Genomic DNA, 26,895 nt, shown 5'->3' on the forward strand with positions numbered 1-26,895 from the left:
TTTGGTTTCTGAGCTAGGAAAGGCTACCTACTATAATTACTTACTTGATTTCTAGCCTAGCTAGGCCTAAAAATAGTATTTTCTAGGCCTAGCTAGGCTGAGTAATTCTGATATAATACTAATATTAGATAGGTAGGCCTACCCTAGTGAGTGTTAATAATAGTAGCTGGGTATTCTATAGTCTAGGCTGGTGGTAGGTCTATCCCAGCTCTGCTCATATACCAAGCAAGAAGAAGCCTGAAGGAGAAACTAGGCCCAGAACAAATAAAAAACTGTTAAAAAAACAATAAATGGAAAAATTAAAAAAAATAACCCATTTTCAATTTATATATGGGGAATGTTTTATAAAATCGGGCATGTTTGTTTCAGAGACTCAAACGTGTATTTTTATATGGTCATGTTTTTAAAAAAGATAATTATGGGCCCAGCTGAAACCAAGATATAAAAATATAAGTCCATCATTTACTTGAGTATTGTTACAGTGATTGGTTGGTACTCAGTATTTCAGTATCTGGCAGTAAATGTCACACTTGTATATAAATATTACTTTATTAGATACAACTTGCATTTCACACAAGCAACCAATTTTTTTTTTACGTATACAGAATGTGAAAAAGCAGTTTTTAATACAAATATCTTTCAAACAATACTGATATAAATAGTAAATACTACTACTGTATATATTATTTAAATAGCACCTTGTTCATCAAACATAACAAACTAGCTAGGCCTATATCATATTAACTTACGTGAGTCTTACGGTTGTACTGATTTTATGATTGTTTTATATGTTTATATTGTATGTATCTGTGTGACTCTGGTTAATAAAGTAAATCAATCAATCAATTGCAACTTAATTTATATCTTATCATTGACTGATCTGAAACGCTTCTAAAACTTGAATGCGTATGAATGTATATGTTATATTATTATTAGCGAATAAAATGAAAAACTATCAGCTGCAGCAATGATATTGAAATCGAGAAAACCATTACAGCTTCCACCGTCCAACCTCATATTGAAGAACGAGACAGAAAATCGTCGAGTCTTGATACCAACAAAAAACCTAAAATGAAAATGAATAGCTGAAATGTAATGAATGGAACTATTTAAATAATTGTCACTATGATATGAACAAAACATTGCATCGTTATACAGTATAATTATTCAACAACCTGAAAACATTTTCAGATATAGGCCTACCATGAAAAAGCAGCAAATACAAAATTTCCTTATGTCTGTTTATTGTAATAATTATTAATATTATAAATAAATTGTACCCCTCAGTTGTCAATAATTTTACTATAAATAAATATTTAACTATATAGAATAGGTAGGCCTATACCTGTATCAGGCTGCGATTTGCTTAATTATCTTTTTAAAACTTCCCAATGCATCTTCAATATAGAGTAGGATTGTAACGATACTTTAATAAAACTAAATTGTAACTAAAGTATTTAAATTATTAACAGAACATGTTACTAGGCCTAGGCCGATATAATACGACAACGATCCACCAGGTCGTGCATATACTCACCTACAACAACCACAATCAACACACCATGCACCACACACGACGGAACTAGTGCCGCGAGACGTAACAATATATGACATGAGGACCTTTTTTAAAATGTTCGCTATAGGAAGCTTAAATAGGGTTTCAAGCCAATTTTAACGTAAAACAGACTATTGATACTTACTCTATCCATATACGTCGGTTTTTTGGTAATTCACTGTATGGGATGCAAATCCCACTAATGGAAAATTTGTAAACAAACACCTGTTAGAAAACTTCAGTTTTGACGGACGCACACGAACTTTGGAAAGAAATTGTCGCTGACAACAAATCCAACAAATTATTCAGAAAATTAGGTGACCTGCGACATCTTAAACATATAAGGAACTGATCTTACCATATATGGTTAATTTTTCGCCTACTAATGTTTATTAAACAGCTATTAAATAACGTATACTTTATGCTAATGTTTTCGCGCGAAACGTTGATGCTTCTGTGCCGAGAGAGGGCTTCTAAAATTTATGACGTCATGCGAAGTCGAAAATTCAGCGATAACGGTCATATTTCCCAACGCGGCTCTCCGACTGTATTGGTCAACTTGCTTGCGTTGCGTTTTAGCGTTGCTTCCCGGGAATCAGTTTTATGCGCGCGTATAAGTCGCTGCGTTATAATATTTTAGTTATAGACTTCAGTTGAAAAAGCCTCGTAAGATAAAGGTCACAAGTTATCCATCTCTTACGTAGAAATTTAGCTTTTAAAATAACATTGAATTCTTATTCTCTATTCTTAAACAGTAGTTACATATACTTGCTAGCCTAACATTTTTTAGCATGCACCAGCTTTGTATTTTAACATTTTCGGTAGACTTATCTTGGAAAAAGCATACATTTTTTTCGTCTAGTGAAAAATCAGTGAAAATGTTGTTTCACACTATCGCAATATTCAGGCGTTGTTCGTACTGAGCGTACATTAATAGTGTGCGTACATTAATAGTGTACGTACATTAATACTGCGCGTACATCAATAGTGCGCTTACATTAATCCTGCGCGTACATTAATAGTGCGCGTACATTAATAGTGTGCATACATAGTAGTGTGAATCCAAGGTTAATGAATACCAGATCATTTTGTCTTCGTTGTAGAAAAACTTGACGTCGTCTGTAAAATAAATAACTCGTTAATAGTAAAGGCATTTTGAAACACGTAAAGAGTTTGTTCTTTATATAACCATGTCTATGATAATGAATACTACATAAAATGCAAGTATTTAAGAAAATGTTACAATATTAATATACTATAAGGTTGGTTCCCACTAGGACGTAACGCAACGACGTAAGCAATTTAACCAATCGAAGGCGATGGATTATCCGAATTTTCGCTTGTGATTGGTCAACTCGCTTGGGTTGCGCTTACGTCCTTGCGTTGCGTCCTAGTGGGAACCAAGCTTTATACACAATCAATGAATGTTCTCCATGCCAATATACTAAACCAACAAGATTAACTCACTTGGATTGTTTGTGGTTCCGACTGCATAGGGTTGATACGTCTGAAAAGGCGCTTTAGCCATTTATGTTTCTTCAATTCATCTTTTACCTGAATAAAAAATAATAAAAAATACGTCACCGAAGTAATCAATATTATTCTGTAAAAATTTACGGAAACGTTTCAGTGACCGTATTAACCTTTTATATATATATTATATTTTGTAATTTTATAAGTGAAAACACTATTTTTTTCCATTTTTTTTCTACAGAAATGATTAACTTTATTAAAGCTACAAAATAATATATTCAAAGTCTGATTAATCTTTATTTTTCATGTTTTTGGGGGACAATACATCTTTAAGTGAACCGTTATAGTAGTAATATTATTATTAGTCGATTTATGAGAAATATCTAACTTAAGCGCAAATTGGTGAATACGTGAAAACAATACCTGCGGACTGAACACTATGCAGACGAGGAATATAGCCAACCCTTGGCTTCCATTCAGAACAACAAAAATATAAGAAAACAGCATTGTTACACCGGTGAATGTAATTACGATACCAAATAACCACGTGACACCAAGCAGCGGCACAAGTATCAGTGCGCCCTTTATGGCTTTTCTGTCAAACAAATTGTAATTTAAAAATAAATATATTTATTGATTTGATTTATAATTTATTAGGAAAATCATTACAAAAACAAATATATAGTGATAACATAATGACTGACATTACAAATAAATAGCACTTATAAAAGATTTTCCAGGATAGCCCAAAATGCTCTATTAATATTAGCTTTATTTCCGTTGGGATCTTTCGGAAATAACTCTATGTTATCTTGTGTTTGTTACTCGTATTATATGATCATGCATTGATACTGTATCCAAGTGGCCTGCCATTGATGGAAAATAGTAACATTTACATAGATAGATGATTAGACGTACGTCATAGTGACGTCACGGCAGTGTATTATACATACCTAGTCATCGCTATCTCCTTTTTCTGGTTCTTGTTACAGTGTCCCTTAGAACGTGTGTAGATCGTTTTGGCTACTTTTAAAATAAGAACCAAATTAGCCTGAAAGTAAATGAACATTCGAAAGACTGCATATGAAGTCGGTTTAAATAATATAAATAAATAAACAAACGCAAATCGTAAATAGGTCTATAAGTTTTACGAATATACTATTAATTAAATTGCTTTGATGACATCGTATGAATGATTGATATTTCAATCAAATGAATAAAATTAGTGGTCAACGTCACAAAAGAGAACTTTTTAGAGTTTTGAATGTAAATACTCTTAATGAAGTATTCTAGTTCCATTGCAATACTGTGTTGTTTTTACCGAGCATATAAAATAAACAGGTCCGATGAACGTCCACACAAATCCATTTGATGTCGATAACCAACAACTATAGAAATATAAACAATTTTAAAATCTATTATTTCTAACATTTCTCATTTATGATCTTTCAGAAGAAGGATCATTAACATAGCTAACTGTAATACCATCTTATTAATATTTAGACAGTGGCATGGTGGCCCCAGTAAGGATTGCGGGTGTCCCGCTGGGATTAGGTCAATCAACCTACCTTCTATCTGTCCCAAACCCATCAACGTTACAAGCAAGAGCAACTCCAACGATCACCAAAGGTATTCCATAACAGAATAGAATATAACGCGATATGCGTTGATAATGTGCAGATGTTTTATGAATATCATATATCTTGTAATGGAGGTAAAAGGCTTCAGCAAACATCCACGTAAATGCCGCAAGGTAAAGATAGAGAAGTAACGCGGCTACTCCGGTGCATACGCTCTGTGGGCAAGAAAAACGCGTTAGATACATGAAAAACAATATAAAAATAAACATTGATGGTTTTTTTCATTGAGAAAAAGACAAACAAATTCAATTAAATTCATAATTATCATTAATAAATATATGTATTGTGTATGTATATGTGGAAAATCAATAAACAACAATTATTCAGCAATATAATTACAATGTTACATATTGTTTATCACCGAAAGAATATGCTGAAATTGATGTAGTCTGCCAATGTAGAGAATATAGCAGTTTCTTACTTGATTTGATGTTTTGTCGAAACCAATTAGAAACACTATTTGCGAGAGTGCTAACGTGAGCATTAGATGTTTGTGGATGCTGGTACGAATGCAGTTACGGAGGCCTCTGAATAAATAAACTAAACATGAGTTAAACATAGTTTTCACTTTTATTTCATAAAGATTGAAATGTGACGAAATGCGACACTACCGTTGGCAGCTAACTAGTCAAAGTTCTAGACGGGGATTCGACTTAATCGTTAAAAGAAACTAAAAATATTGGCACATATGGTGCTCCATACGCATAAAACAAACTTCTCAAACTTGGCAAATGCAGAGATCGACAGAGGGCGTGCCATTTAATATTTTGGTCCATATTGAAGGTACAGATAACTCGAGATTTTAATAAGCTTTTGTGACGTAGAGTATCGTGAAGATAACTTGAACATTTTAGACTTAAATTGCAAACAAGAAAGCAAGTAATGACAAATGAGAAACAAAATGCAAACAAGAAAGCAAGAAATGACAAATGAGAAACAAAATGTTAAGATTGTAAACAATCTTTTTATGGTGATCTTTAATTAGAAAATTATGTTTACAATAATTACACTTGTTCCGGGCGTTCGGGATTCATTATAGGCCTACTCAAAATAATACCAACACTGATTTGTCATAAATATGTTAAATTATACAGTATAACAACGAAATGACAATATGTAACTTTAGATGGTCTTTATTATATTGAACTTAGATCGATTTTAATAAATCAGTACACGTGGATGACTATTATACCCGAACTATGAAGATCTGGAACGTGATCGTTTCAAAATCAATTCCTTTTGTTTACTTAAGTGTGTATATGAACCAAGTATATACAAGCTCCATTCAATCGAGAATTATTAAAACATGTTTATGAACTATAAAATTTGTTGATTATAGAAATAAGTACACTCTGTTGCTTGCGAAGGAGAGGGCACCAGGTATCGGTACGTTTATATGGTGTGGTCGATCCGTACCTTGTGGGATGCAATGCAAGTCCGTACACGTACGCTATTTTACAACCAATCACAAGTGACCAATTAATCGAACTGTGATCCGCGTGTGACTTGCGTTTGCGCACTAGCTTGGTTCCCTCTAGGACGCAACGCAAGGACGTAGACGCAACGCAAACGAGTTGACCAATGACAAACGACCGTCAAATAAATCCATCGCTTGTGATTGGTCAAATCCCTTACGTTGCGTAAGCAAGCATAATTGGTAAACAAGCTTAAATGTCTAAGGTAATCATGTTTAGGCCAATAGGTAAGGAATTGGTTTGATGGTTTCTTACCTTAGAGAGCAGAGTATAATCAATCCCACAATGAGAGCAACTGTAGATATGGTAAGAAGCAGCTGTTCCAGAACAATTAAAATATCACCTTCCAAGCTTGATGATGTCGGTGAAAATAACTGTTCATAAATGTAATAATTTATTGAACAGTAATTTATTGATTTTTTTTGGGGGGGGGGGGGGGGGGGGAAATCATTCTATAGGCCTACTATCCTGCCTTGCATATCGAATGTTGGGTTAAAAAGTCATACACCGCCTAAACTCTTCCCATTATCAATGGGAGTATGGTGATATTAGAGAGCTTTCGCTATCTCGATCGGGAACGAGCCGCCGAGAAAGTAAGGGTTTTTTGTGTATGACGTCATTAGTTTATGTGAAATTTTAATTAACTAATGCTCGTAGCCCGAGATACAGGAGCTGGTTCTCGTCTGCAAAATCGAGAAATACACGACGTCGCGACATGGTGAGTTAAACTTTTGACCAATAGCAAAAAACGTTTCATGTACTTTTCCTGATATAAGTTATTAAAATAAGAATTATACTCATCTCAACACTAATCTAAATTATATATTTGTGAACTTTCTGTAGGCCTAGGCCTAGGTAGGCCTAGGCCTAGGTAGGCCTAGTCAGAAAACATTTAGTTTAGGCCTAGGCTAGCCTACGCCTAGAGGAGGAGGCGGCCTAAACTAGCATAGGCCTAGGCTAGTTTAGGCGGTGTAGGTGCCAGGGCCTCCGATCCTACTTACTAATACTACTAGGCCTAGGCTAGCCACTAATGGCTTGTATAATTTATTAAACAGCTAGGGCCTAACTTATAACTAGGCTAGGCCTAATTAGCTGTAAAAATATTATATTCTCCACCAAAATATTTACAATTTTATTTAACAGGAGCTGTTAAATAAAGAGCTTGGACTGGGTCAGAAAGAAAATAGGTAAGTCGTCATTTAAAATGATCAATTATTCGATCGATTATTGATTATTTTCGTTATGGAACTTTTCTGTATAGGCCTAATATTAATAATGAGTGTTAAAAACACTGAATGGTCTATTAGTATTATGAAAATAGTTGAAATCATATCATAACTTTTATTTCTTTATAGCAAAAAAACCATAAGGTATTGCGCAGCAACGGACATAATGCTGCTGAAGGAGGTCCTGTCACTAAACCCTTATGAAAATGGAGAAAAATGGAACGATGTGGCTTCAAATTTCAATGTTGCCCTCAAGGTGTTTCGTCCATCCACCTTGCAGGTAAACACGAGATCAGTTAAAGAGAGGGTTGAAAAGCTCTTGAGGATATTTAAGTCGCAGCAGTTAGAATCACTAAGAAAGTAAGTGTATTTATGAATTCTTCATAGTTAACATAACTATTTGGAAACATAAAGTAAAAATGAGGTATGTAAGCTTTTCTAATGTCTCTACAAAATAAAGACATCTGCATAAAAAAAGGTAATAATACTTTTCACCCACTGTGCTAAATAAATAAATGTATGTATAAAGTTTTCATTAACCTGCTTTTAAATTACCAGAAATTCAATGTAATTTTGCAGATCGGGATGTGCTGAAGAATATTCAGAGAGAGAACAGCTGTTAACAGAACTAACTACCCTGAAGGATGAGAGCCAGAAGCCACAAATCAAGCAAAATACTAAATCAGAGGTGTTGTTTGAATCAGGTTTAGAAATTAGAAAAAGAGCATTGGAAACATTGGGTCCAGTAAATAGAGGTTAGTTACTCTATATATATAAAGTTAAAGTAATTATAAACTTTAACTCTTTGAAAACAAGCATGAACATTTTACCCTGGGTGGTGACCAGCAATGATTAGCAAAATCATATGTAAAACCTCATTCAGTGAAAAAAAATCTATTTGATTGGTCCCATATTTTATATTCTAAAATATATCATTACAAATTATGTCATAAAACTGAAAACCCAGACTTTTTTCCAAAACATCTTCAGAAAGGGTCAATACTTGCAAAATTTATAATGGTGTTATACTGTACTTTGTTTTTATATTTTATGGCAGATAAAACCAGTGAAAAAAAAAGCTGAAGACAAATTCACTTCATAATTATACAACTATGAAGAATAGAGAACTGGATCTTAAGGAAAGGGAGTTGGAGGTTAGAAGGCAAGAGCTGCAGTTGCAGAGGGAGGAGGCCGTTTTTAGAAGAGAGAGAGAAAAAGAAGAGAGGGACGCACTAATAGAGTGTTTGAAGGCATTTGCCAATAAATAATTTATTTATTCTCACTATTCAACTAATAAACATTAATTATTTATATATTAAAGATGTATTGTCCCTTTGACTAATTCCAAAAAAATTAAAAATAAAAAATTTCGAAAAAAGGTGGCTCATTTTGAAGTATCATAATAATTATTAACTAACACATGTCGAGTTGTAAACAATCCTAATTAGCATATGCATAATGCGTACCCATGGTTTGAAATCTTTGTTTACTTTCGCTCGCGACGATTTTCCAGATGAAATGTAATCAAACTAATTTACCTGTTAATTACGTAAACTTGTTGTCGCTCGAATTTTCAACTTAAAGTGAATAACTTTAATATTACTTTGATATGGCCACTTTAAATTTAGAATATTTTTACCTTTATTTTTTTGTGTTTCAAGGGACAATACATAAATATGAAATTTAGCATAGTAGACTGTTTATAAATATAGTAATTGAAAAGTAATTTTGACCTATGGTAGTAGTAGTGCAATAAATACATTTTGCAATTGATAATTATGTTGAGGATCTATTATAGTTTTCAATTAAGCGTTGCCCAAATACTCCTCGAGTGTTGGGGGTTCAACTTCAAAAAATGATCCAGTTACTGACCCATACAAACAAGTATGACAATTGGTTAGCAAACCAGCCACAATATAGTATTTTGCCACTGGTTGTAAAAACACCTTAAGGTCTTTCTTGAAGTCCACAAAAGCCCAGTTCTGTAGTATCTTTCCAAATACCCACTCCACACAAACACGTACAGAAGACATGGCAGCATTGAACTCCTGCTGACGCTGATCTAAGTTTGCAGCTCCTTGTCTGAATGGTGAAATCAGCCATGGGCGTATAGGATACGCTGGATCTCCATACAAGCAGTAATGACCTCCCTCTTGAGTTTGTGGCAAGGCACTAAGTTGGTCTTGAATGCCACTTTCTCTTAAAATCCCTGCATCATGCCGACGTCCTTCAACTGGACCATATAGATTTCCAATTAGCCCGTTTGGAAGAACAATTGACTGAAACTTCAAAGCATGAACTCTTTTGTGTCCATTGAAGACAGCACGTTGAAAACGTGTAGGACGGCATATGGCACGTACAGTCCCATCTATAAATCCAAAACAGTTATTCAGTGGTGCACCCTTTGCATGAATCACCTCAGAGTAGAATGATAGATGATCTTCATCGAGCCATGGTTGGTCTAATTGAGTAAGTAAGTGATTGTGTTCAGTGTAAATTAAATCAATGGTTTCATTGATGGCTAAGGATAGAGTGGATGAAGGCCTTCCAAATAATTGTTCAAGATCAGTGAGTCTATTAGGAAACGCAAGGCGTCTTAATGTCATGCAGAGAGCATCTTCTGCAGCAACAATGCAATTGTTTCTGCATACAATGTTTACTGGCAGACGCAGAACTCTTATCAACCTCCGGATGTTTTCCTTTGAAAACCGAAATTTATCAACGCACTGGGCATTAGATAAATTGTCAAGATTGAAACGTTCGTAATTGACATCAAAAGTTGATGAATTTCTTCTTTCAAATACCTGTCTATCTAAAGCGTACTGTAATAGATCCTCATCATGATTATCAATTGCAAAATCTACCAAATTTTCGGCCATTTTCACGTTACTTTAATAGTACTCTAGGACCTGGGCCTAGATTAGTTACGATCGAGTGTACACAGTACTACTACTACTACAGTAGTTTGTTTTTGTTTATATCGTCTGCTTTGAAGCGTATCAGAACTCTGCTGCCACCTATAGTTTTCATATTATCGGTGATCGAGGATACGAAACTACATTGTTCTTAAAACAAGTACGAGATCGAGAACCGGTAATTAATGCTGGTTCTCGTTCCCGATCCGAGATAGCGAAAGCTCTCTAATAATTATAATAAACACCGTTGGACAGATATCGTATCTGCGCGCGCGTCTGAATGATTCAGACGCGCGCGTGCATCAGGGCATATTGATATACAATTTGCAAACAAACCTCATTGTCACCATCAACTTGAAATAAAATACTGAATGTTGTATTGTGGGTACAAAGACATGTCGTCTGCGTTTCCGAAGAAGTGATCATCATACATCCTTCATCAGACCATATCCTGATGGATATAACATCGAGAATTATAGGGACTCTTCATTTTGATTGATCTATGCAATCTAACGAAAAGACGCGAAAGAAAAAGTTGTACTTACATTGAAGAAACATCCCAAAATATACAGAACCGTCTGTAACTAGTAACCTAAAAGAAGTATAAATTACTGATAATAAGTTGATGAGAAGAAGTTGATAAGAAAGTTGATGAGAATAAGTTTATTTAAGAAAGTTGATGAGAATAAGTTGATAAAAATAAGTTGATAAGAAATAAATTGATGAAAATAAGTTGATAAGAAAGTTGATGAGAATAAGTTATGAAAATAAGTTGATATAAGAAAGTTAATAAGAATAAGTTGATAAGAAAGTTGATAAGAAATATGTTGATGAGAATAAGCTGATGAGAATAAGTTGATGAGAATAAGTTGATATAAGAAAGTTGATGAGAATAAGTTGATGAGAATAAGTTGATATAAGAAAGTTGGTGAGAATAAGTGGATTGGAATAAGTTGATGAAAATAAGTTGATAAGAAATAATGTTGATGGAAATAAGTTAATAAGAATGAATTTATAAGAATAGGTTGATAAGAATAAGTTTATGAGAGTAAGTTGATAAGAATAAATTGATAAGAATAAGTTGATAAGAGTTTACGTTTATGTATTCATAAATAAATGTCCTCTTCTGTTAATAATGCAGCAACCCATAAATAGCATATAACAACTCATAAGGAAATATACCTTTTCATGTGGAATTGAAAATGAGATATCTGTTTGTACTGGGTCATCTGATTGAGTTGTTATTACACTCAATGAAAGAATAGCAGCTCTCGCAGCAACTTCTCTAGAGAAAACATAAAAATACCATGGTAACGTCATTTTAATGTAATAAGTCTGGTACGTGTGGGCAGTGAAACAATAGCAATAAGATCGTAAGATAATTTTTAAGATTTAGCATTTTATTTGATTTTGCTTCTGTTGGATATACGTACAAAGAATTAGACATCTAACAAAATGGTACTATCCTACTAATTCTAAAAACATGTCTAAAGCTCTGTCTAGACTATCAAACTTGATGTGGCAAAAATGCGATGTGCCCATATGGACACATATCACTAATATATTGTGCACATCACACTATTTTTGTAAAACTAGTTCGATAGTGTGGACAGAGCTTTAAAATTACCCAATATCGTCTGTTCCAAGCATCAAATCAAAATACGATTCATTGAAAATAGTATACGTTATCTTCATATTATCTTCTGCAAATCAAGAATAAGTATTAATCAATTAATGTAAGAATGATCTGTTGAAATCAAATTTGTTCGACGATTGCAGGACAACAGGAAGAATCATCATCATCATAACTCATCATCATCATCATCATCATCATCATATCATCTATATTGTGCGTAAACCTCATTTGAATTAGTCGCACACGGGTGATGACGGCGACTAAGTAAAGTAAAATTAAACAACATAATGATGATGATGATGAAGATGACAATGACAAAATGATGCAGATGATGATAAATACAATGGCGTTATGATCGTGTTATCTAACTACAACTCTCACTAACCTGTGTTATTAACGCCACGACCTAAATTAACTGAAATTGGTAAACTTAAGTTGGTATCGGTATTACGTAAAATAAATTCTTCATCAGATTTTATTTTGCTGAATCCTGCATCTAAAATAAACAAAAAATTACATCAGGGAAAGAACTTAGTCATAGTAAGACTTGACATATAAGGTAAGAATCGCCATATTAGGTACTGTACTTGCCATATTAGGTACGGTACTTGCCATATTAGGTAGAGCACTTGCCATAATTATTAGGTACTGTACTTGCCATATTAGGTACGGTACTTGCCATATTAGGTACTGTACTTGCCATATTAGGTACGGTACTTGCCCTATTAGGTACTGTACTTGCCATATTAGGTACGGTACTTGCCATATTAGGTACGGTACTTGCCATATTAGGTACGGTACTTGCCATATTAGGTACGGCTATTTGCCATATTGAAGGTAGGTAATCTTGCAATATGTATTGGTATTTTTCGAAAACAAAAATTCAGATTGAAATATATTACAAAACTTACATATACCGCCAACGTTTACATTAACTGTGACGTCACTTTCTTTGGCCACTTGAATGAGTTGCTCCTCAAATTCTGTGACGACGTCCATAATACTAATGTTGGTATTCTTGGACTTAAAAATAAAGTGAAGTATCAATAAAATATAGAATTTTAAATAATAAAATACATCTGAGTAACTAAGTATAGGTAGATAGTAAGTTTGTTACTTCAAAATACGATAGGCTAACCTGTTCAAGTAAAGTTGTTAAATCTTCCTGAAAAAAAAACAAAACGATGTTAAAATCAAATAAATCATTAAATATTTACAAAAAATACTGTCAAATAATACAGATGAATACTCAAAATATAATTGATATAGACAATAAATGAATGCATCTTATATAACCATCGTCAGTTACCTAAATCTATCATATTCAATAATTATATACTGCATTTTTTTAAAAAGAAAAAATTGTATATAATTGATATAGATAATAAATGAATGTATAGCTTATCCAATCATCGTCAGTTTATACCTAAGACTATATATAATAATTATATACTGCATTTCTACCAATTTAGTCTCCAATAATTGATAAGTACTATCAGTGGTAGTATAATTAATGATGGAGTTTTGTCTAAATAATAAATGAATGCATCTTATATAACCATCGTCAGTTACCTAAAGCTATCATCAATAATTATATAGGCCTACTACTGCATTTAAAAAAAAAAGAAAAAATTGTATATAATTGATATAGATAATAAATGAATCTATAGCTTATCCAATCATCGTCAGTTTATACCTAAGACTATTATATCATAATTATATACTGCATTTTTAAAAAACAAAACATTATATATTTGATATAGATAATAAATGAATGTATAGCTTATCCAACAATCATCGTTAGTTTATACCTAAAACTATATATAATAATTATATACTGCATATTTACCAATTTAGTCTCCAATAATTGATAAGTACTATCGGTGGTAGTATAACCAAATGATGAAGTTTGGTCTGGGACTAAGTCTCTTGCTGATGTACTTGTTTGGTCTGAGATTAAGTCTCTTTCTGTACTTGTTTGGTCTGGGATTAAGTCTCTTGCTGTACTTGTTTGGTCTGGAATTAAGTCTCTTGCTGTACTTGGTTTGTCTGAGATTATCCGGGTACTTGGGTTATCTGTTGCCTGGAGAGTTGTGCTAGAAAGCGTTGCAATAGAAAGCGTTGCAATCACATCTAACAACGAATCTGTAATAAATTGGGGGTTTTTGTTATGTGAAATAGAGCAACCATCTTGGCTTGTAAGTTGGACGTGGCCGAAAATTCAACCGTTTTTTCCTCATATTTTGTATTGACCATATAAATCTTATCTTCCAATTAAACATTTTCTACATAGAATCGAAACTTCACACATTATGATATAACAATAAAGTTGCTCTCTACACCCTTATCACTAGGCCATCACCCCACCCCCGTCCCTCCCACAAATAGAAATAGAGATCACACTCGTATATTTTTACCTTTGCATGTACCGTGACAAATATCTAACATCTGTTCAACTGTATTACACAAATCACCATTGCAATGGAACTTGCAGCGTTTAGAACCGCCATGACAGTGGTCATCCTCTACATCGACTCTACAATCTTGCACTGCTTCTGTAACTTCGAGAATATCGCCACTAAATTCGAACTCCAGTTCACATCCCTACAAATAATGGCGAAAAGGACCATTCAAACATGTACAATATTTATATATTCGAACATTTGGTAAGGATCTGACGGAGAACAATTAATCCGTGACCATTACTCTAGGCCTAAATGTTTTTTTTTAAATGTCGCCAAAATGGTCTTACTAAAATCTACCCGCATCAAATGAAGATACAAATACAATAATTGTAAATTATTACCGGATTCTCCTGCGGAGGACAAATCTCCGCGTGACTGGTGTCAAAGCATGGCCCATCAGAACATCTATAACAACTAACTTCAAACATAAAATAAAAGTATAAACATGCATTTACTATTTTAGGCTTAAACAAGAGCTACCAATGTCCACAATAGGGCTGAATGGTAGTGGAATTGTCCAAATCCTGTATTATATGGTATCAACAATCCATTTCAGGTAGGTGTGTTTTGTTCTTTAAAGCTCTATCTACACTATCAAACTTTCTGACCAAAAAAAATGATGTAGGCCTATGGATATATATGGACATTATGAGGTCATATCACTACCATATTTAAGCGTATCAATACCATAGTTGGGTACATCACACCTTTTTCTTTTCTAGTCTAGAGACAGAATTTTAAGCTGGTTCTCCGCGCTTGGACGACGCAACGCAACCGTACGCACCACGCAAGTGAGTTGACCAATCACAAGCGACAAAAACGTTATAAGGCAATTTAGATAAATATTTAAAACATCACAAATCAGCATGATGACAGCCTATATGACAAATAACTAATATATATCAAAGACGAAATCTTACCTGAATAATCATCACAATTCGATTGGTGGATTAACAGAAAATTAAGTAGGTTTACAACCAAACTTAAGTTAAAATTCGAGAATGCCGACATTATTACACGACTGCAGAGAGTGCAGGCCGCTTGTCAAGCAAAGTGCACGACAATGGTACCAATATTCCATATATAGCGTACCAGTTGTCATGGTAACTGCAAATTACAATTTCATTTTCCAAATCAATAAACTAGTATAATAGGCCTTCGTTAGTTTCAAGTGCACTAAAAGCAATATATCAAGCAATATCATTCCGTATTTGTTGAAATAAATTCTTTTATTTTTTATTTTATTTTATTCAATCGAAACTAACAGCGATAATTACCGCCACTAACAGGTTTGATACAAACAAAGCCAGGACTGTTTAAAGCACCTTAATTGGTCCTAACATTGATCAAGGGCTTCTCTCGTCCAGTGCCCACCTTGTCCAGAGGGAAGGCATAAGCCAATACGTCTGAGGCAGATACTAGATGCAGGGGCTGCCATAAGAGTCAGCAGTGCTGATTTCAAATGCCTAACGGGACCCAGCTCCATATACAGCACCCGATATTCCCAGATGGTCTCCCATCCAAGCTCTAACCAGGCCCAATACAACGTTGCTTTACTTCGGTGATCTGACGAGAACCGGTGTTTCAACGTGGTAAAGCCGTAAAAATATTTTTGCTTTAAACATCTTTGTTGGAAGCGGGTTAAACAATTTTTTTCAGAAAAATGTATTTAATAAGCTTAAGCTCTGCCTACACCAAACTAGTTTGACAAAAAAAGTGTGATGTGCCCAAATATGGAAGTAATATACCCAAATGTGGTAGTGATATGACATTATCATGTTCATATATGGGAAGTTTGATAGTGTGGACAGAGCTAGCTTAATAGACTTATAATAATTTTTTTTTTTTAAGAAAATGTTTTTCATTTTTCAACTTCCTTCCTGGCACCGTAATAACCAATGGCACGATAAGAACGGAAGCCAACAAGTGCTTTACCAATCAAATTCAAATTAGTAAAAATTACTAATAATTCTTTCATTCATAATACACAATATACAATTGTCTTCATTATCTATCTCATATATACCGACCGCTCATCTTTTTATAATATTAAGTTAAATACGGTCAATGTATTGTGTTGTCATATTGATCAACCATAGCAAGACAAATATTAGACTTATAAAGGGATATTAAGTTATTATGGCATTCATTTCAAATAGGCCATTATTCACGTATTCTAGTGAAATTATACAATACGTTATTGTTGTATACCCGTCTGTGTTGAAACAAACAAAACCCGTTTTTTTGTATCTTCCCTTAAACGTCACTTTTCATTTAATTAAAAAATACTGAATTTCAATATGGCCTAACTAATAATAAAAGACCAAATTATTAATATTATATCAATTATGAATAGCGAACACTAAACATGCCCCAAGTCTGTATTATTGTCTATTTTTAGTCCACCAGTCGCCGTTTCGATTTTTATTCTGAAAGCTTCAAGCTCAAGTATTATGCGTATGAAACGCCATATGTGCCAAAATATTTATCTTTTTACTAATATTAAGTCAAAACCCAGACTAAGCGAACACGTTTCTGTTCTTACAATATTGAGGGCCATAAACTCTGCATAAATACTCATTTATTACTCTTTTAATGTTTTTTTTTTAAGTTTCATGTGCAAATTATGGTCGGACGTTGGTATGATTAAATACATGTTTGTTTTGTTTACTTCTTATAGACGCGCATGCGCCGTTATGAGCTGTGATTGAATTGTTCTTTGATGTTACCGCCGATACAAATCCTCTTTCATTTATTATCCATGACAAAACCCACGTTTGATTTACAACCATGCAGTGATGTAACAGATTACTATATAATGAAATTTAAAATAAAAAAAGTTTTTCCCAATTCCAAACAGTTTTTTAAAAAAACAAATGATATTTTTTATGGTCAGCGAACTTTTTCAAACCAAACCAGGTTGGCTTATCACCAAATCAAACAAAATCAAATTTTTTAATAATTCATTGCAATATCAGCTATGTGTTTAATATCTATAATAATCCATGAACTGAATACATGAATCAACGTTTTGTTAAATTGTCAGATACTCATAATTATTCCACTAGAGGGAGGCAGTCTGCATAATTTTCATGTCGGTAAAACAAAGGACAGATTGACTTCCATGTTTTATTTACAGGGCTATCCCCGGTAAATACAAAATGTTTGTGTTTTTTGTTTCATTTTTATATGTTTTTTCTCATGTAATTTGGAAGTAAACTGAAGTTGAAGTCTCGGATGAGGCTTTCATCAAGACACCATTATTATCAATGACAGTTGGCGAACCATTTTGTTGACAAATGTCCACAGTCTCAGTGGTGCTTTGTGTGTCTTTCGGTTTGACGTTCACAGCTTCAGATTGTTCTCGCATCAATACACCATTGCTGTCACTTTGTTCGTCGTCTTGCGGTTCGACATTCACCGTCTCAGATGGTTCTCGCATCAATACACCATTGCCGTCACTTTGTTCGTCGTCTTGCGGTTCGACGTTCACCGTCTCAGATGGTTCTCGCATCAATACACCATTGTTGTCACTTTGTTCGTCGTCTTGAGGTTCGACGTTCACCGTCTCAGATGGTTCTCGCATCAATACACCATTGCCGTCACTTTGTTCGTCGTCTTGCGGTTCGACGTTCACCGTCTCAGATGGTTCTCGCATCAATACACCATTGCTGTCACTTTGTTCGTCGTCTTGAGGTTCGACGTTCACCGTCTCAGATGGTTCTCGCACCAATGCACCATTGCCGTCACTTTGTACGTCGTCTTGAGGTTCGACGTTCACCGTCTCAGATGGTTCTCGCACCAATGCACCATTGCTGTCACTTTGTACGTCGTCTTGCGGTTCGACGTTCACCGTCTCAGATGGTTCTCTTATAATCTGCAAGCCATCTTCTAAAACATATTGCACAGTGTTGTCCATCTCATTATCTCCACCAACCACAAGGTGCAGTTGGTCCTAAAATAATACAACACACAAGCTTGTTATTGTTAATTCTAGTAAGTAAAAGAGTCTGTTGGCAGGTGTCTCGCCCAGTCCTAGTACCAACAATTGTTATGCCCAAAATTCAGTTCCTGCTAACTGTAAATTGCTTGTTCTTTTTTTTTGGAATGTTTCAAATAAATGTGAATGAATAAATAAAAAGCACCATAGATACATTGTAATAGAGAATAACCTGCATTTGATTTTTAATATGGATCTTTGCCTCATTAACTACATTAAAACAAGTCAACTTACTGTTCCTTCATCAAAATCATTACCGATAACCACAACAGCACCGTTACTGTCAACATCCTCAACATCTTGATTGATAACATATACTTCTTGTGTATCTCCATTAGAATTCTATGTAAAACAATGTTTACAATAATGATTAATTGCTGCATTCCTGTTTATTACCTTATTATTTGATTTTATATCTTAGCATATTTTTTTTATATTCATCAACATCTAAGCATAATGTTTATTTCAGTTTTGTAATAAAAATCAAATTAATAGTGTACCTCTATTTGAAAAGTTTTTCCGGACTGAAAAGCAGCAATGGCGTCCGAGATTTGTGAAAGAGCCTCGTTGTTAGAATCACCTGCATCCACCTGTGATTTGGTTAACGGTTCCGTTACAAAGCTCTTCGTCAAAACTTTTGTTGTAAAGACTTTACCAGACGCATGTGCTTTCTGATGCACTCGCATACGCTGTTTCCAAGCAGTCATAAATCCGCACTTATCACAGACAAGCTTGCGTTCAGAATGTTTTGCCATGTGGGCTCTAAGATGTTGTTTGTTTGCAGTAGCGTACTCACATTGGTCACACTTGAATGGTTTCAAACCTGCCAATTAAAAGATTCAAAAGTCAGAAGAAATTTACATTTACATACTTACAATAACATTACATACCATTTAATAAAAATTTATTTACAAGAGTGCAAGGAGACAGACATTTTTACCCATTACTGTAACCCTTTAAACAACAGAATGGAACATTTAGGCTCCCTCAACTAACTCTTTATATATATAGTACTAAAAACAACCAATTCTTAAGCCCTGTCTACACTATCTACTAAAAAAGTATAATGTACCCATATATGGTTGTGGTATGCCCAAATAAGCTAGTGATATGACATCATCATATCCATATATGGGCACATCACATTTTTTTGTCACATAAAGTTTGATAGTGTAGACAGAGCTTTACTTACCGGTATGTTTAGCTATGTGTACGTGCATTTGTGTCATATTTATAGCAGAGTAATCACAATGTCCACATTTAAATGGCTTAATATCACTGTGTTTAGCCATATGACGCTTCAGGCTGCTTTTATAACCGGTCGTGTATTCACATACGGTACACGCAAACATTTTCTCGGGTTTACTCCTATTCTCATCGTGTCGTTCGCTATGGCGTTTTAAAGAAAATTTGTGCGGCGTTGTGTAATCGCATAAATCACATTTGTAAGACTTTTTTAATAGGTTTTGCGGTACAGCATCGTGCCGGTCCATATGGTTCAGAAGCTGTTGTTTATGCGTGGCAGAATACGAGCAAAAACCGCATTTGTATGGTTTATCTCCGTGCTTCAACATATGAGACTTTAAGTTTTGTTTGGTAGTGGTTGCAAAGTCACAGTAATCCAATTCACATTTAAATGGCCGATTACCAAAATGTCGGTCCATATGAGCTCTGAAACACGGCCGATACGGAGTCGTATAGTCGCATAAATCGCACTTGAATCTCCTCGCTTCTTCATGTTTTCCGAGATGCGTAAGTAGGTCTTGACGTCTTGCAGTGGAATGGTCGCAGTACTTGCACTTAAATGGCCGAACCTTATCGTGCTTAGACGACACGTGGTGTATCAAGCTATGACGATATATACTTTGAAAATCGCAATGTTGGCATTTAAATGGCTTTTCTTTTTCATGTTTTAATTTATGCGTAGCAAGGTCATTACGGTAGATAGTCCGATAATCACACTTATCACATGTGAATATGTCATTCTGATCGATCTCCTCCATCAAACCATGCTGCTTCATGTGTATATTATATTTATGTTTATGCGTGGTAGAGAACTTGCAAGCTGTGCATCTGAAAAATAACAGTTGCTCTTTCGGGTGATTTGTGGTAATATGTTTGTTTAGTTCTTCTGCATTCTTTGCGACATGCACACATGCGTGACAAATAAACGTGTTTTCATAAACATTGATAGGTTCCGCTAACGGATCGAATTCTAACTTTGTGGTGGTAGATATTGCTTGAGAAACCGCACTTACAAGTTCTTTTTGCGTTGGTAGTCCAGACCCTTGCGTCGTTATAGGAATCGGTTTGTTTGAATTGGGTCCTATAACATAAATACCTGGAGGCAGGTTATTCTGGTTTTGTATGATAGAAGGATCAAGGCTTGGTGGAGAGCCATCCACTTTGTTATTTGCATCAGGAAATGTTTCTTTCATTTGTTCTTCTTCAAAGATGAGGGTACCATCATCAGGTTCTTCAATCTCCATATCAATATCTCCATCAATGCTATCTGCTGTCTCGTCCGACATTTTGCTAGACAAACCAAGTCCAATGAAATCTAAGGTGAAAGATTGAAAATTGATCGATTATACACTGTACTAGCCTTATCCCTAGGGCCTAGATAGAATAGGCCAAGGCATACTTACTTATTATAAGAATAGAGGGCCTCTAGACGCGGCCTCTTTCTAGTACGTAGTAGCTATCATCTAGGCTCCACTTCTTGATACAGTATATAATATATAAATATTAAATCAATTAATTTATAATAATAAACAGTCCCCCTCTCTCCTTACCTATCTATATTATTAATTAATTAATAAAGCATGTTTTAAGGCTTTAGGCAGGACTCAGAAGGGTTAACTTCTTATCTATTATATGGACTTCCCACCCAGGATGGTATTACACTACTGTACGTACTATTAACTCACTAAATAAAACCTAGGCCTAGCAAACCTTCATGGCCTCAAGGCCTACATCATCAGGATCCAACAACCTCCACAAGCAACAACCTAAAAAACGGAACAGGCCCAGCTAGATTTCTAGGCCTAGCCTAGTTATTTTATTGATTTTAAACCTTAAAACAAGAATAAAATAGATTAAATACATAATCTAAGTAAGGTGTTAATATAGTTTGCAAACAAATACATTCGTTAATATCACAAATTAAAAAATTGTTTTATTCATCGATTCGCGGTCGAGGCAGACGCCATTTTGTAATTTGAGTAATGTTCCCACCAACAAACGTACATTTATTTCCTCTAATAGGAACGGTTTTTTAAACATTAAATACAAGCATATTATTATACCATATACATCAAAACCTCCGTTATCGTAGGAAAATAAAGAAATATATCAAATAAATAATAAAAAAAGCAAATATACCAATTTAAAGGGTGCAAAATGCAGATTTCAAAAAGAACATCAGATATCAGTTACCCGGATGAATTGAGCGAACAAACTATCCCAGCATCCTTCACAAAAATACGCCCTCTAATTTTCTTCCCAATAGTTGTTTTACACGCATGGATGGATAGAGACCAAAACAACACGAACAAGGAATCACGGTACAAACAAACAATTACAATAGGATAAGGAAATACCAACAGAATAGTATGTAACTTGTACCTTCTCTTTTTTAGCTAGTAGTGTATTTAGGTAAGCAAATGATACATTATCATTGTACTGTTTGGCTGTGAAACATTTAGTTGTGCATGGTTATGATGAGGAGGAGAGCATGCATGGCATGATGATGATGAGTGCGACAGTGACACACAACACATGATGGTATATTCCATAATTCACATACTTCTACAGTAGAGCCACCCCATTTTAGGTCATACTACAAATTGTATCTTCTTTCTTTAGGACAAAGAGGATGGAGAATCTTCAGTCATGGAAACTTGCCACTTTATTGCTGTGTCTGTACGGCTTCTTCAAGGAACTGCGTCCATCAGAGCCCTACCTAACCTCCTTCCTACTTGAATCAAAGAATGTCACTGAAGACCAGGTGGACAATCAGATTTATCCACTGTGGACTTACTCTTACATGGCAGCTCTTGTGGTGGTCTTCCTTGTCACAGACTTTCTACTTTACAAACCTGTTATTATCTTTGAAGGAATCACTTATTTATCAACATGGTCACTTCTTCTCTGGGCCTCTGGATTGACTCTGATGAAACTCATGCAGTTCTTTTATGGTTTAGCAACTGCCACTGAAATTGCTTATTATTCTTACATCTATGCAGTGGTTGACGAAGAACATTATCAGAAAGTTTCAAGTTTCACAAGATCATCTGCTTTGATTGGACGATTTTTCGCTGGAGTTCTATCTCAAATTTTAATTAGTCTAAACGTCCTTCATTATATGGGGTTAAATATAATATCAATGGTGTTTGTATCAATAGCTTTTTTAATAAGTTTGACGTTGCCTTCGGTAAAAAAGAGTGTTTATTTCCATCAACAAGATGGCAGTGATGATGCAGACGTAAGTGAAACTGTGACTAATGAAAGACTGGATGCCGCAGAAACAGAAGTGCGTAGACTCCATTCTACACGGTCAACAAATTTCCATTCAAGCTTCCAGCGATTAGGGACGGATTTCAGAGAATGTTTTTCCTCGCGGAATCTCCTACAGTGGTCAATCTGGTGGGCATTTGCAACCTGCGGCTACTTTCAAGTTGGAAATTATATCCAGAATTTGTGGCAAGTGATCCTAGAGAAGCAACCCGACGGGGATCATCACCAAATATGGAACGGTGCTGTTGAGGCTGCTGCAACTCTAGCAGGTAAACAAACAGTTGTAAATTAAAGGATAACTAGAGCTCTGTCTACACTATCAAATTAGTTTGACAAAAAAGGGTAGCCCAAATATGGTAGTGATGTGACATCATCATGTCTATATATGGGCACATTTTTTTTGTCACATAAAGTTTGATAGTGTAGACAGAGGCTTCATGCTACAGTGCCTTTAATGTTAATAATTTGTATATTATAAACATACTCAATGCAATGCTGGCCCTTTCTTATTTATTCATATAAGTTAATTGCATTTACACCATTTTGATATAAAAGACATAATTATCCAATTTCAGGTGCTCTATCAGCCTTTTTTATAATGTTTTCCAATGTTAACTGGGACATCTTTGGTGAGGCCACCTTAGCTGTAGTGTCGGTGTTGGATGCCATTCTTCTTACTATTATGGGATGGACTAGCAACATCTGGCTTTGTTATGCCCTCTACATACTCTTCCGATCCTCATATCAACTTGTGATAACCATTTCAACGTAAGTTATAAGTTGAATAATTTTATTCTATTTTGTATTGTTTGATTGGGCTAAATAGTTACAAATACAATTTACAAAACATGGACAAAGAACAAGAAAAACAACACACAAAAACCAGGCAGAGACAGGATTCCTAAAAAGCGAACTTAATCGCCATCTAGTAGGTCTCCTATGGCACTGATTGGATAAAAAAAATTGTTTTCATAACCAAACATGTATATGTACACATTTATAGATTTTGTTAATTCCATTCCAGATACCAAATAGCGCGACACTTAACATCGAATCGTTTTGCACTTGTGTTCGGTTTCAATACATTTGTGGCGCTAGTTCTTCAGACAATCTTGACGTTGATATTCGTGGATTATCGAACTCTTAACCTACCAGCCGATACGCAGGTATAAATTGTTGGTAACTGTACAAGGATACAGGTTTTCAACAAATATTTTATTTTACATAAAAAGGAAATTGTATAATATGTATATACAGTGGCTTAAAAAGGGGCATCAGAGCATGAGCACTCCATTGCAACTACCCAGTATTGGAAGGCCCCTTAGGAGTGCTAAACCAGGAGCCCCAGAGCATGAGCACTCCATTGCAACTAGCCAGCGTTGGAGGGCCCCTTAGGAGTGCTAAACCAGGGGCCCCAGAGCATGAGCACTCCATTGCAACTACCCAGCGTTGGAGGGCCCCTTAGGAGTGCTAAACCAGGGGCCTTTTCCACCTGTGTTACCCCACGAAAACAAAATTTACATAAACATTTATTGTTATAGAACCAGGATCACTGAACATTTGAATCAAACTATCCATTAATTGAGGTGTCTCATAAATACCGAGAGTAAAGAGCCTTGGTCAATCACAGGAAAATCTCCCATTAATATCGGTGCCCCGTTGCAAATGAGGTGTACACAATTTTGGATTAATCTCAATTATATATAATACCTTTTTATTTGTTATTACAGTTCATTGTGTATGGAGGCTATTACTACCTACTAGCTGGTTTCTTTACTGCGAGGGCAGTCTATGAACTCACTCGAATTGGCTGGCAGCAGGCTTGGAAACACCGCTACAGGGACGACCCACGGGACAGTGTTGCAGATGGGGGCTCCGACGATTCAACTGAAATTTGTAACTTAATACCAGGGTCCAATTCTTCATTAATAAACGAATAACATAAATAGTATACTATGTCAATATGTACCATTAATAAATTTAAGTATGTACAGTACATACAATAAACGAAACTTAATATTTAAGTGCACAAGAAGAGAAACAAGGTTTCCTTTTTAAGATCTACCAGGAACTAATTATAAACAATCAATTCAAAATGCAAAGTTATTTGGTTTCGATATTAAAGCACACACAGACTTTCTATTGTTCAAACATGCTATTTCTGTCAAGCCAAGAAATACTAGCATTGATAACCAGATCCCTGCGGGGATTATGGTTCATATTGCCTAATTGTTGTAGCGTAAACGTATTGTACGTTTTGAGTGTCAGTTTTGCTTGGTTGGTCTTCATCCATATGTAAATAGGTACCGATGCGAGTAATGTAGGCTAACTGCAAAAACTAGCTACCAATAATGTAAGATTTAAGTTCCTTTTCCATTCACGTGACTGTTTCCAACTGCTTGTAATGCCGCCTGAGACTGAACTTATGATACATTTTTCTAGGGAAGAAAAAGAATGATAGGTATCAATTATTGATTAATAGGTATTAAAACTTCACGCGCGCGTAGGCCTATACTGATATTGTTTGTATGTATTTTTGTACGCCACAGAAACGTCAAAGTCTTTTCATGCATAAGGTTTATCGCAAATAGCGTGCGCGACGCATGATGGGAAGAGTCGCACCAATAAGGTTTACCGCAAATAGCTTGAATTCGCGAGGAACGTCACTTCACAAAGCATGATAGGGAAGAGTTTGGGAGCAAACGTCACAACGCGTACGTACGTGATTTGTTGTTTGTGAAGTGACGTTCCTCGCGAATCATGCTATTTGCGATAAACCTTATTGGTGCGATTTTAACTTGTACACTTACCTTATGTTTAAGCGGTACATGATTGCAACGAGCAGAAGTACGACAAGAACAGAGGACACTGACGCCACTACCACAATCCATGCTTGAATTGAGCAGTGTAAACTACCTACATCAAAATCTTGAACTGGTGTCGAATGTTTTGCGCCAGATGACGTCGTCGCGCATGACGCGTTTACGCTCACGTTTGCGGTCTGTAGCCATGCGTGAAACCAACGTATTTCACAGTTACACGCGATAGGGTTCCCGTACAAATCCAATTTATTCAACTCTTGTAAATGTTGAATCCCAATCGTCTCATTCCAGGTTTTGAATTTATTGTAGCGAAAACTAATAACACTGTATTCCCCGTTGATAGCCATAAATGATCCGCTAAATGCGTTATCGGCAAGAGTAGACACCGAGTTACCATCTAAATTTAGGATTGTCAGTTTTTTTAAATCTTTAAACACGTCTTTGTCTAAGAAATTTATTTTATTTCCGGAAAGATCAATGTGCTGCAAGTTTCGTGTACTATTAAATATAGATTCATAAATTGAATTTATTACGCAGCCGTGCGCATCAAAAAATGTCAGAGATTTCAGGTCTTCAAACCACCACATTTTTAACTTGAATATGTTTTGGTTGCGATTAAGAGTTAGGTGTTCCAAATACTCAAGTCCCCTAAACGCGTATTTATCTATATCCTTTGTATCCAGCTTATTTCCCCCTAAATTCAAAATCTTCAACATGGCGACCTGCTGGAATGAGTCGTTATCTAACCTGCTCAATTTACTTTTTGCCACAGACATGTTCTTTAGACTGCACGGTAAAAGTATCATATTCTTGAATATGTCTTCATTACAATCAACAGCAAAGCGTGCACAGTTGGAGCAGATTTTACTCAACCCTGCACATGGGTTGGTGCTGTTGTCGCAACCCCAAACAAAAATGGCGGCAGAAGACAAAGTCACGACGGATAATATTCTCAAATAGTTTCCTCTAGCGTCGTGCATTTTGCTGCCAACTTCCTCCTGAATAAAACATTGATTGAAAGCGAAGAAATGTTTTGCTTTCTTGTATTGTCCGACAGTATAAAGACGAGCAGGAAGTAATGCACAAATTATTATTGAAACTAAAAGTTAGTCTTTAGTATCTTTTGATGTCATCATCGTATTATAATTATCTATACAGTACTTCCTCGAT

The 26,895-nt window shown here is 35.2% G+C and overlaps 6 protein-coding genes across 11 annotated transcripts; 2 read left to right on the forward strand and 4 right to left on the reverse strand.

Annotated features, from left to right (window-relative positions):
- Positions 1–2,533: 2,533 nt before the first annotated feature.
- Positions 2,534–12,332, reverse strand: LOC144842391 (latrophilin-like protein LAT-2). Its single transcript, XM_078698837.1, has 13 exons — positions 12,306–12,332; positions 11,912–11,987; positions 11,467–11,569; positions 10,830–10,876; positions 10,621–10,735; positions 6,399–6,517; positions 5,090–5,195; positions 4,597–4,823; positions 4,350–4,416; positions 3,982–4,079; positions 3,452–3,623; positions 3,023–3,109; positions 2,534–2,674 (listed from the first exon to the last, which is right to left on the reverse strand). The coding sequence occupies exons 2-13, from the start codon at positions 11,977–11,979 to the stop codon at positions 2,639–2,641; spliced, it is 1,245 nt and encodes a 414-aa protein (XP_078554963.1). The 5' UTR covers positions 11,980–11,987; positions 12,306–12,332; the 3' UTR covers positions 2,534–2,638.
- Positions 6,696–8,742, forward strand: LOC144842343 (uncharacterized). 2 transcript variants are annotated; one of them, XM_078698778.1, is made up of 5 exons: positions 6,696–6,865; positions 7,290–7,330; positions 7,499–7,729; positions 7,949–8,124; positions 8,427–8,742. In XM_078698778.1, the coding sequence occupies exons 3-5, from the start codon at positions 7,536–7,538 to the stop codon at positions 8,450–8,452; spliced, it is 396 nt and encodes a 131-aa protein (XP_078554904.1). In that variant the 5' UTR covers positions 6,696–6,865; positions 7,290–7,330; positions 7,499–7,535; the 3' UTR covers positions 8,453–8,742. The 2 variants fall into 2 exon arrangements, with proteins under 2 accessions (XP_078554904.1, XP_078554903.1); XM_078698777.1 differs by having other exon boundaries at positions 6,696–6,861; positions 7,287–7,330.
- A 1,967-nt stretch (positions 12,333–14,299) lies between the features above and the next one.
- LOC144842518 (uncharacterized) lies at positions 14,300–15,396 on the reverse strand. The gene is made up of 3 exons (XM_078698965.1): positions 15,306–15,396; positions 14,727–14,803; positions 14,300–14,524 (listed from the first exon to the last, which is right to left on the reverse strand). The coding sequence occupies exons 1-3, from the start codon at positions 15,394–15,396 to the stop codon at positions 14,318–14,320; spliced, it is 375 nt and encodes a 124-aa protein (XP_078555091.1). The 3' UTR covers positions 14,300–14,317.
- A 1,115-nt stretch (positions 15,397–16,511) lies between these two features.
- Positions 16,512–21,851, reverse strand: LOC144843023 (uncharacterized). 4 transcript variants are annotated; one of them, XM_078699663.1, is made up of 5 exons: positions 21,770–21,851; positions 19,578–20,945; positions 18,886–19,208; positions 18,620–18,727; positions 16,512–18,340 (listed from the first exon to the last, which is right to left on the reverse strand). In XM_078699663.1, exons 2-5 carry the CDS (start codon positions 20,914–20,916, stop codon positions 17,585–17,587), a joined length of 2,526 nt encoding a protein of 841 aa, XP_078555789.1. In that variant the 5' UTR covers positions 20,917–20,945; positions 21,770–21,851; the 3' UTR covers positions 16,512–17,584. The 4 variants fall into 4 exon arrangements, with proteins under 4 accessions (XP_078555789.1, XP_078555790.1, XP_078555788.1 ...); XM_078699664.1 differs by lacking the exon at positions 21,770–21,851 and adding an exon at positions 21,533–21,600; XM_078699662.1 differs by lacking the exon at positions 21,770–21,851 and adding an exon at positions 21,492–21,597.
- A 17-nt stretch (positions 21,852–21,868) lies between these two features.
- Positions 21,869–25,043, forward strand: LOC144843024 (thiamine transporter 2-like). 2 transcript variants are annotated; one of them, XM_078699666.1, is made up of 5 exons: positions 21,869–21,997; positions 22,253–23,172; positions 23,479–23,671; positions 23,928–24,069; positions 24,634–25,043. In XM_078699666.1, exons 2-5 carry the CDS (start codon positions 22,263–22,265, stop codon positions 24,841–24,843), a joined length of 1,455 nt encoding a protein of 484 aa, XP_078555792.1. In that variant the 5' UTR covers positions 21,869–21,997; positions 22,253–22,262; the 3' UTR covers positions 24,844–25,043. The 2 variants fall into 2 exon arrangements, with proteins under 2 accessions (XP_078555792.1, XP_078555793.1); XM_078699667.1 differs by having other exon boundaries at positions 21,933–22,042.
- A 1-nt stretch (position 25,044) lies between these two features.
- On the reverse strand, positions 25,045–26,844 carry LOC144843027 (uncharacterized). The gene is made up of 2 exons (XM_078699672.1): positions 25,714–26,844; positions 25,045–25,341 (listed from the first exon to the last, which is right to left on the reverse strand). Exons 1-2 carry the CDS (start codon positions 26,703–26,705, stop codon positions 25,281–25,283), a joined length of 1,053 nt encoding a protein of 350 aa, XP_078555798.1. The 5' UTR covers positions 26,706–26,844; the 3' UTR covers positions 25,045–25,280.
- Between the last annotated feature and the right edge of the window lie 51 nt (positions 26,845–26,895).

Source organism: Antedon bifida, chromosome 5 (genome assembly GCF_963402885.1).
Source record: "Antedon bifida chromosome 5, ecAntBifi1.1, whole genome shotgun sequence".
Lineage (NCBI taxonomy): Eukaryota > Metazoa > Echinodermata > Crinoidea > Comatulida > Antedonidae > Antedon > Antedon bifida.